The 11560-nt window shown below is 40.5% G+C and overlaps 1 protein-coding gene across 3 annotated transcripts in view; it reads left to right on the top strand.

Annotated features, from left to right (window-relative positions):
• Nucleotides 1–764: 764 nt before the first annotated feature.
• Nucleotides 765–11560, top strand: part of aff2 (AF4/FMR2 family, member 2) — a 170751-nt gene continuing 159955 nt past the window's right edge. For 2 of the 3 annotated variants that reach the window (XM_061834238.1, XM_061834236.1), the window contains exon 1: nt 765–1592. In XM_061834238.1, coding sequence (XP_061690222.1) covers nt 1417–1592 — 176 coding nt within the window. In that variant the 5' untranslated portion in view covers nt 765–1416. Of the gene's footprint in view, nt 1593–6215; nt 6367–11560 lie in introns of all 3 variants that reach the window. The other variant, XM_061834239.1, reaches the window with a different exon arrangement.

The raw sequence follows: 11560 nt of genomic DNA, 5'->3' as shown, positions 1-11560 counted from the left end.
AGAGACTCTCAATTTACCCAGTTATAGTTGAATTTTCAATAATGTCTTAGTCGATAGATTCCGGCAAAGGTTAACGTGTCGCCGAACACACGTCCGCGTTCACAAGCCATTGTCTTTTTTTTTTCCAATCATGATTAATGAATGCGAGTTTGTGTCAAACCAGGGGTCATTTATTTAAATATTGGTATTTGTATTGAATACTAGCTGAAAAGATGGATGGATTCCGGCACAGGTTAACATGTCGCCGAACACACTTCCGCCTTCATGAGCTGTGCAAACCGTCACTATGTGGGATTTATTCCTGATGAGAACAGATCCAGCAACAAAGTATTTGTGTGCGTCCAGACTTTTATACGCTTTCAAACTTTTCATTGTAAATCTCGCCAACTTACTCACAAGATACATGTGTAGATCCAGTTGTCCAAGACAAGCGGAAGCGAATTAAGTCCCAATTTCTTATCAGCGAAAATATCGACTTCTGCATTAAATATGGGTCCTCTTTGCCGAGTTTATCTAATTTTCCCACGTACCGTTGTTTATTTTCACCCTCTAAAAGTCTAACGGTATCGGACAAGACTCGGCGTCGTGCTGTAAGACATTTTTGTGTCGTCCTCAACCGACTCAGCATTGAACAATGCTTTGCTAGACCGGCAATATGGTGAGGTAAACAAAAGTCACGTGATTTTAACGACGCAGGTGCACGAGCTCTTTATCTTGAGCAAAATTTAGTTTAGGGTTTATTATTCCAGAGATGTTTGCTTTGTTGAGGGAAGATAATCACAACCAAGGGAAGTGAACATACCACCTGAGGTCAGCATAATATGTGAAGGATAGCACCAAATACCTTGGAATTCCCCAAGAGAGGAGGAGACTTCAAAGAAGTTGAGACAGATCTGAGAATAGTCATGAACAGCGAGAATAAGATAGAGGCCATTAACACCTACGTCCTGCCAGTAATTACATCTGGAGGCGATGCCAGCCACTGACATCAAGACAAGAAATCTACTTATGTAATTTATACCAACACACACACACGCACGATCCTCCCAGCTCGTTTGAGAGTCTTGTCCAATGGGATTTCCACTTGCGTTTTGCCATGTCAAAGTTATCTGGTTTTGGCGTTCAGAATCCCTATTGCTGGTTCAGGACAAAAATTGTCCTTTTTCACATATTAACTAGTTAGATTAAACTAGTAATTATAAATTTACATTCATTATTCTACGAGTCACATTATCTCTCAGGTCTCTCTCGCCATAGGTTGCATTTTGTCGCCCTCTGATTGGTTGAATTTCCCGTCATCTGATTGGTTGATCATTGTCTAGTTACCTCAATGGAGTCGCACAGGTGCCAAGATGGGGGATTATCTGACATGATTACAAATTAGGTTTCAAAGTGTTTTTAAATAGAAAATAAAAAATGGACATTATGAGGACAGCGCGATTACTCTGGTTAAACCAGCAAAAGGGTTTATTCGCTTCACTTCCAGACCAGCAACAACTTGCTAGTTGTGACTGCTACTCTTCGCTAAAAGTGGCCTCGACAACTCAACACCACAAACTTTTGAGGAGCAAACTTCCACAAAACGCATTTTGGTGAGTGCAAAGTATCTTATTTTTTAGTTTACACGCTTTTGTCATGTTAGTAGAAGTTATAACTGATGTGTGGATGTTTGTAATTTTTGTGGGCGGTGATGTTGGAAGACATTTTAATTATGTTTCTAGCTTTAACTTGTAGTAATAGTACACGCAAGGGCTCCTCGGATAGTGATTAATGGGAGTGGCTACTAGTTTGATACACACCTATGAAATTTAAAAAAATGCCCAAATCACCATTAGTAATATTTTATTCAATCCATCCATTTTCTTTGCCGCTTATCCTCACGAGGGTCACCGGAGTGCTCGACCCTCTCCCAGCTATCTCCGGCCAGGAGGCAGGGTACAACCTTTTGAACTCGTTGCCAGCCAATCGCAGGGTACATTGAAAGAACCAACCATTTGCACTCATAATCACACCTATAGTGCAATTTAGAGTCTCCCTTTCATATATTTTATTATGAAAGTAATAATCTTAATTTATGTAAAGACTAAAAAGGGTTATGACTTTTTTTTATTAGAAAATGTAAAGATCATGCAACACTTTCTATTGATCTCATTTTCAAATGAGCATGTCTGCAAGAGCTATAAGAAGTCAAAATGTCACAGAGGAGCAACATTTCTCTCTTTCACTCTTTTTCGAAGCATATTTTAAATTACGTCTTTGTACATTATTTTTTTGACGTGACAGTGGCCGAGAAGAAGAAGGCCGAGGTTCAAAACGCACTGCATGCCACTATAATATGAATTCAGCAATACTGACAAATCTGCAGTCGTTCATAAAGCAAGGTCATTTTTTGTTTTACTGAGAGTTTCACCTACGTTAAAACTAAACTTAACTCGACAAAATCCAAATGTTTATTGAAAGAGAGTAACTGTGGAAAAAAAGCTACTCAAATATACCTTATAAATAATGTGATCATGACAGATTTAGTATGCACGATTTGTTTGGATGGAATTTGAGTACTGAAAAAATCATCTTCATTCAATTTGATTGAGTTTACTCCGCAATGAGGATAAGCGGTTTGGAAAATGAATGAATGGATGGATGGATAGATAGATGCATGGACGAATGAAAATGAAAAGTGCAGTAAGGCCTACGAACCACAAAGGGGAGTTGTGGCGCCATCACTTGATGGAGACGGACAGGAGTGTCCCCCTTTCGAATCACTTCACGTCATAATAGTTATTGTTGCATTATGAATCTCCTTATTGCTAAAAATAACAATCAGTAAAATTCTGAACAACAGAAATGATTACACGGAGATTAGTCCAATTGGAATCGAGGGTTTTCATCATATCCTTGCCATGATGACATCCTATCCCAGCGCCTTTAAGGCTCATTTTGTGATTTTTATGCACTAGCAACTCATCTTGCGATTTCTGCATTAAAATCTCATCACTTTGCTTCGCTCTCTGACTCTCTCTCTCCCTCTCTGTCTCTCCGTTTCTCCCTCTGTCTCTCAAGGTCTGACCTAGTTTTGGACAGCCTCCCTAAAAAAACACACACATGCACACGTACACACAGTTTGATGTTTAAAACATTAGACAAGGGGTAGATTTTTTTTTTTTTTTTTTTTTTTTTTTTTTCCTGTGTGAAGTTGTATTTTATATCAATGAAATGGCTGTTTTGTATCAAGGTCGTGGCCACTTTGCTGATGGACATTTCCACGGCACTCTGAGGTGACATGACACACTTCGTCCAAGGGGATGAGGAGGAAGCACTACGGATCAGAATCCCAGATTCGGCTTTGTTAAATGAGATAATGTTTCTCTCCTCCTCATCCTTTCTGGTGAAGCCTGCTGTTTGTACTTACAGAGCTGTGATGCAGAGTAGTGCTGGCATGTCGCCACAGACCACGCTAAAATACATTCACACACACGCACAAACTGCTCGCAGCAAGACCTCGAATGTTGTGCTGCAGAAAAATTCAAATACATTTTGATGTGCATGTGTTGATCAGTGGTTGACTTGAAAAAAAACCATGCAAGCTTTTGCGTGGGAGACAGTGATGTGACACAAATGAGTGTGAGTTAGCGCTCGCCGACACCACACATGCTGAGTGAGACGTTTGGACCATCTGGTCAATCATTTCTCAAGGCAAGGCGTAAACAGTGAAACAGTAAAACGTGCTGCTGGGCACGTGTCGCACCAAGTCCAGGACGACTGTCGACTGTACGGAGTGAGGATGGTCATCAGGGATGTTGAATGGGAACGTTGAATTATGTAATCCTTTCTTTTAAACGTTATTACCGGTACTCCCCAGCAATGTCTCCACGTACTCCGGCTTTTTCCCAAATCACAAAAACATGCATATTATGTGCATGAAGACAGTAACTGTCCACAGATGTGAATGTTAGTGTGAACTATAGTTTGTCTACAGTACATGTACCTTTAGATTACCGTAATTTCTCAAAAATAAAGCGCAATTTTTTTTCAAAAAATATTTTCAAAAAGTCAATGGATAGTTTTCCAATGATGTCACCACCACCCTTAAACCAATGTCCGATCAGATAAATTAACGATAGAAAAAAAACTTAACGCTTTACCTATCACCGGCTTTCTCTGACCTCTATGACACACAAGATGTCGTCATTGGAACCTATCCATGGAGCGCATTATATTTAGAAATGGATGAAAAATAAAAAATACAATCACATTGTGTAGTCGTATACAGGTACACGGAGTGGTAGAAAAAAGGTATACATCTAAATTTATATGTCATATTCTGTGTCTCATATTACACATTTATATTTATTGCGGTAATGTGCGCCACCAACCTGAACTCTGACCCCCCCCCCCTTTGGGCGGGGTGATGGAACTTTGCATTTAACAATCGTTAGTGTAGCATATTTGTTGCTACTGTACCAAACATAAGAAACAATTGCCCCTGAATTTGTTTTAACTTAAACAAAGACAAAAAAAGTCAACCACAAGGGCTAGTCGTGCAGCCGCTTTAAAAAAAAAAAAATAAAATGTGATTTTGCTCTGGCCGATGACGCGGGCAAACTGGAAGCAAGTGAGTGACCTGGCCCTCCATGAACCTGCTTGATTTGGACCTACAGGGAGGCACCATGAGCTCCACTTGAAGCAGTCACACAGGGAGCCTGCTCTTGAGCGCCCTCTGCTGGCCGAAAGTTCCTATGCTTAGAGTAGCTTACTGCTTGGCTTTGCTCAACTACCTTGGTGCCCCTTCTGGCCAGCGGTGACAAAAGTACTGGCGTGTAGTTGGAGAAGTACTTGTACTTGCACAAAGAAAAGCTATGGTAAAGTGAACTGACTAACATAAAATGTTGAAGCAGTTCATGATAAAAAAAAAATACCCAGATGGAGACTTTGCAAATTTTTAAGATGGCAGAATGCACAGCATGTTCACCACATATCATTCTTACTGCTGATAAGAAACAATTCTTTTAAACCAGGCATTGCATTTGGAATATCTTGCTTCTCTGAGTTGGTTGCATAATTATTATTATGGCTCTTTGCTTTGAGTTGTTGCTGCTGTCTTTTTTTTCAGTCTTACAAGACTCCAATTTGTCTCCCTCTATTTAGACCTTTTCTATGTTGCAGAGGTTGTGGGGGAAAAAAGTATATTTTCATAAAGTAAGGGTTGAAAATTGTTATTTCTGAGGTATGAATGAGTACATATACATTTTTGTCAGAACGATTGCATTTTGCCTTTACTGTTATTACAATTGTATAATGACAAGACCGCAGTGGGTTTATTGTGTAGGTATAATAATTTCTGCACTTGCATCTGTTTGAATTGCAGCACGTAAATTGTGCAATTTTTACTAATTTTATGATACTGTTCATGCCTATACCATTATTCACATTTGCTTTATTTTGGCATTATAAAAATAAGTGTATTTCAATGGGCTCCGGCATTTGGGATTGCCTTGACAATGAATGCTTAAAATTTTAAATTGTTAGTAACTTTTTTGAAAATAGGACTTTAAGCGTGGCTGTTTCAGACATTTACCCATATTAAACTGAGGTGGCATTAAAAAAAATTGCTAAATTGAATGAGCTGACTTGAATTTAAGTAGGGGTGGTGGGGGGGACTCAGTGATACTTAAATATTAGCTATAGCTCTGCCTCTGAGTTGAGGCCGATGAACAAAGAATCCTCTCATTTCATCCGCGGAGCTTTTATGCCTTACTGTCACCGATTTGAATCCCAATGGTTCATTTACTCTTTCCCACAGTGTGGTAGCTAACTGAAAGGAAAATTTAAAAAAAAAATAGAAAGAAAAGAAATCACCTTTCATTTGTGTAAATGTGAGGTGACTCATCAGACAATCCCAGTGTGATCTTCATAGTGTATCCCAATGTTGCCAGATGAAGGTACAACAATTTAACTGTATTTCATTAATGTGACGCACGCTTTTGTTCACCGAACACGGATCTTTAGAAAGAAGAAGAAAACCCTGTCCCCGTAGCTGTCTTGTGTGTGCGTGTGTCCCTCCCTCCCTCCTTCCCTACCCTCCCAATACCTCTGCCTCGCTGTCAGCTTGCCTCGACCACGTAGCAGATTCCTGGCAGAGGCAGGCGCTTGTGTCTACTCTCCTTCATTTCTCACTCCCTCTTTCCCCCGTGTGTGTGTTTCACGCACACGTACAGGCGCGCGCACACCGCGTGGATCACTTGCCATGCATGTGGAACCACGTCGCACCAGCTTTGGATTCTGAACAGCCTCACAAAGCCAGCCGGAGCCTGTCATGGATCTTTTTGAACTGGACTTTTTCAGAGACTGGGAGCTTGAGCAACCATGGTGAGTTATTTAGCCTCTTTTATTCTCTCCTTTTATATATATATATATATATATATATATATATTTTTTTTTAAATTAGACGTGTGCAGGAACTTGCGCTGCGTTCCAGTTTTACGAGTGATGGAGATGAAGCCAAAAGCGAGCTCTTCCTTTGTGTCAACCGATGTTTGGCTGACTCAAATGCTTGCGTTACATACACGCGTGCAACACCAAATATGAGTCTTCCTACTGTGCAATGATGGAATGTTGGTTGTGTTGACATGGCGATCAGTGCACATACAAATATCGCAATCACGTGCACGGATTGGTGGTAACAGGTAGCAGTAAGTTTGGTTCCACGGCATGTGCTTGATGTTGCCTGAGTTGGAGCTGTGCTCCTCATCGTCTGTCTGATACATGCACGTAGACCGAACGAGTCAAGTTGCAGGTTGCTGCGAAAGGATGAATGGGCAATGAAAATTCCAGATATTATCAGCATTGTAATCTAATATTCTTAATTACATTATTAATAACTGCAATTGGCTGATGAACAGTTGAGGGTGTACCACTCCTCCTGCCCGATGATAGCTGGGATTGGCGCCATCACTTCCGCAACCCTTGTGAGGATAAGTGTCTCGGAAAAATTAATGAATGAATTATTAATGTTATATGGTTTATATCATATTTTTCAAATGTTACACAATAAAGGATTGAAAAGTGTTGGTCATATTCAATTGAGGTCACCATCCATTTTTAGAGCTGCTTATCCTCACGAGGGTCGCAGAAGTGCTGGAGCCTATCCAAGCTTATCTTTGGGCTGGAGGTGCGGTATACCCTGAACTGGTTGCCAGCCAATCGCAGATCACATAGAAACAAACAACCAGTTGCACTCATAATCATACCTCAGGTCAATTTAGAGTCTCCAATGAATGCAAGTCAATGGGAAGTGGGAGGAAACTGGAGTTCCCAGAGAAAACCCACACAAAGAAAAAAGCGGTGGGGCTGGGATTTGAACCCCAGTCCTAAAAACTATGAGGTAGATGCTATAACCGGTTACCTACTGTGCCACCTATTGTGTGGGTGTGTAGGTGTTTGTGTGTATGTATATCCATTTATCCATTTTCTGAGCCGCTTATCCCTAGAACGGTCATGGGAATGCTGGAACCTATCCCAACTATCATTGGGGAAGGGGGGGGGTACACCCTTGAACTGTTTGCCAGCCAATCGCAGGACACACAGAGACAGACAACAGTCGCACTCACGATCACACGTCGCTGCAATTTAGAGTCTCCAATTAATACGTGTTTTTGGGATGTGGGCGGAAATCAGAGTGTCCGGAAAACACCCACGCAGACACAATAGAACATGCAAATTACACAAAAGGCGGGGCCAGGATTTGAACCCCAGTCCTCAGAACTGTGAGGCAAATCCTTTTACCAGTTGCTCCAACGTGTTGCCGTGGTTTCAAACTCAGCATTATGTTGTTATCTTTGCAAAAGACAGTCTTAGAGTTTATTGTACAGGTGTGCCAACTCCCGCTGGTGTATTTTAGCCTGATATTTTGCTTCAACTAATTTATAGCTACAATAAATATGCGATAGTACATTACCTGACACCATCTTTTACAGTTCTTGTATCTTGTTGAAAAGGCACGTGCACATGGCAAAAAAGGGCAAAATTATTCATTCAATTAAGAAAATAAAAGTAGTAGATGCATGGTGTATGTACATCAATTAATAGAATCAATATAGTCAATACTGAATAACCATTGAAAAAAAAAATAGGTTAAGGAAAGTAATTGGATGAAAAAGTATGCACGCCCTGTTAAAATGGGAGGTTTTTGTCATATACAAAAATGAGAAGATAAATCATCCATCCCTTTTCTATATGGTCACGGGACTGCTGGATCCTATCCCAGCTGTCAACAGGCTGGAGGCAGGGTACACCCAGAATTGGTTTCCAGTCAATAATAGGGCACCTGGAGACACACAACAATCACAGTAACAATCACACACAGGCAGGGCCGGGATTGAACCTGGGTCCTCATAACTGTGAGGCCAACGCTTTACACCTTGCCCCCACTGTGCCGTTCAAGATAAATCATTTAAAACCTTTTTTTTTTTTTTTTTTTTTTTTACACCTGTAAAACTAAAGTGCATATGCCCTCATAAATGGAGATTAGGCAGCAATCACCTTCAAACTCCTGCAGGTCTCTCACCACCCAAATAAATCTCAAATATTCTAGCAGGCTTTTTGTGGATTTTTTTTGTAGTCGCATTCTTACAACACAAGCCATGGTCTGTGGAGGGCTTCCACAGAATCAGAGGAGTATCATTATTCAAAGGAATTAGACACAAAGAGTACAAAAAAAATTCCAAAGCACGAGTGTTATTAATTATACCATGTAAAATTCTTCCAAGACTCAGAAAAATGCCCATCAGATTTCAAAACACTTTTACTGGAATTGATGATCCAGATGAGGGGTCACCAACGCAGTGCCCGCGGGTGCATAGTTGCCCGCGATGACCACTTAAAAATGCCTCCGAGCCACGTTCCAAAAATAGTCACAAATTGTTGTTATTATTATGATTTGTGCTTTAAATTTTTAATCTGACTTTCTTGCATTCATGAAAAATCTGATTTGCTTACATTGATGAAAATTTTAAAATAATCTCATATAATATAAAAAATCAAGACTCTGAAGTTTGCCACAAATTGGTCATATCACCCTTCATATGATCGGTGCTCACAAACCCCTGATCCAGTCGGTCATTTTATGATTATTATTATTATTTTTTTTTTATATCGATGAATGGAGAACAAGGCTAGCATGGTGAACTGCTGTTTAGCTAAGTACTTCACAGTTATGAGGACCGGGGATCATATCCTGCCCCCGCCTGTATGGAGTTTGCACGTTCGCCCTGTTCCTGCTTGGGTTTTCTACCGAAACTCCAGTTTCCTCCCACATCCCAGAAACATCCTCGGTCGGTTGATTGAAGATTCTAATGTGTGAATGTGAGTGCAAATGGTTGCATCTTTATATGCACCCCACGATTGGTTGGCGACCAGTTTGGGGTTTACCCTGAAAAAATAGGCTGCAGCTAAAAGGACAAGGGCAAAAGGTCAAGTGCTTGAGCATAATCGAGTTGCTATGAGTGCTCATGCCTGTTGTTGAGCAAATGTTTTTGTGCGGTTAAAACTTGCATAGAAGCCTGTTATGACTCATATTAAATCCTAGAGAAGAACTGGTTTATTGTTGAATGTGAAAAATAAAGAGCAGTTTAGTGTGGCTGCCAAGACTAACAGTTATCGGCTATGATTCAAGTGTATTCATGCTCAGTAAGATGCAAGAAATGAAACCAAACCTCGCATAAACCAAAGCATATCACTCAGCAGGATTTGTATGTTATCTGAATGCATAGGAAAATGTGTCAATGAATATTTCCAAGTTCCTAAAGAAGAATAACTTCACTGTGATATTCCACAGTGAATGCGGGCTGGAGTAAAAACAAACAACGTTTTCAGCGGGTTTAACATTGTTCTCATTGTTATAGCAAATATATTTTAGTTTAGGTTGTTTGCGCAATATAATGGAAGAAATGATGGAACCGTAAATAGTTAATGACATAACGAAACAGGATGAGCTGCATAAAAACTGGCTTGGCTATATTTTTTTAATACCACATTTCATGGTCTTTCTGTGTGTTCGTCAAAGGAGCATCATATTCTGTATCGCCAGATCTCCAGGTCAACCATGTGTCACAGTCGGGCCACAATCACTTGGCAAAAGTGCTGGTGTGTTGGCTGTGTGTTCTATAGCAGGAAAATCTAAGCAGGCAAAAATGAAACATGCATACACCCACTGCTGTCCCTCGGTAGCCATCATGGAAGGCCCTAGAGCAAGGTACTTAACCCCCCGCTGCTGGAGCGGAGCAGCTCAGGGCGGAACAACAAGCTCAGGGTGTCTACACGTTGCCCTCACTCTGCCACCAGTCCATCACACAGCGGCTGACAGCTGCTCCTGATGGGAAACGGGGCTGGCACAGTCAACGGCTTTAATCCTGGAAAGAGAATATGGAAATGTGCATAAACGAACGCTTTGAATAATGAACCCCGCTCGGGTCTTAACGTGTAGGTGAAATTGCGCCAGTCACAAGTGCATGATTGCGTGTGCACCGTGTGACGTGTCTGCATAGACGGATCACACTCATGAGTCACGGTTTGTACATGGTGTTTCATTTAACTGTTCTCGCTGGGGCTAGAGAATCTAGAGACGAGCAGAAAATGAAATATTTATCACAACATGTATGTCTCTTAAAAAGCCAGTATTCAATTCAACTTCATTTTGCCAGTTAAGTCAATTGAGAACCAGTTTTTAGTTACAATGACTCTGAAAAGACCAACTTGTAAGATCTCATACAAATGTTACAAAAAAAACATTTATACCATACCAGAAACAGAAACCAGAATTAGCTTTATTGGCCAAGTGTGTTAAAACACACGAGGATTTTTTTCTCCGGCAGTCGGTGCTGCCCTGGTACGACAAAGAACATGACTTTTCTGTTCTTACGAACGATTCCTGATAAGAGTCGTGCAAGATGTAAAATCTTCTTCATTTAGAACGGGTAAGAGATAAGTGTGTCAACGTCCCACATTGTGTTAAGCTTGTACAGAGTGCTTTTACCTGTTCGCGGTTCCCGTTCTACACCTGTCCAATGTCAATTGTGCAAACGGAGCAGTTTAAAGTGACCAATCGTGCAGTAGCCTACAAAATATATTACTAATACTAATACTGATTGGACCAGCAAGATGTGAGTGAGTGTGCTAACATGGCACAAAGCAGAAAAATAGGTAACCCTAACCCTAACCCTGATCAAGATTTTAATCTCTTAACCTGTAGAATGATCTAATCTATTAAGTAACATCTTAAGACCATCAGAAGCAGGTACAACTACCATAAATTATCTACTTTTATTTTATAGCGTCTGTTGAAATTTTTTCCAGTCATTGAAGACAATACACTGAAATGAAAGCGCAATATAAAGTGGCGAGTTTTAAGCATAGCAATGGCTGGATCTGCAAGATCTAATGTGAGCCTATAGTAGAGGGATAGCAAAAATTTGCCCTTTACAAAAATAACTGGAAATGCACTCAGTAGAGCACAGAAAATCTGCAAAGACTGAACAATCCTAAAACATATCAGTGTGACTTGTCA

The sequence above is a fragment of the Syngnathoides biaculeatus genome, chromosome 11 (assembly GCF_019802595.1).
Source record: "Syngnathoides biaculeatus isolate LvHL_M chromosome 11, ASM1980259v1, whole genome shotgun sequence".
NCBI lineage: Eukaryota > Metazoa > Chordata > Actinopteri > Syngnathiformes > Syngnathidae > Syngnathoides > Syngnathoides biaculeatus.
The sequence above is the reverse complement of the archived record's forward strand: the minus strand, read 5'-3'. Positions and strand labels throughout refer to the sequence as shown.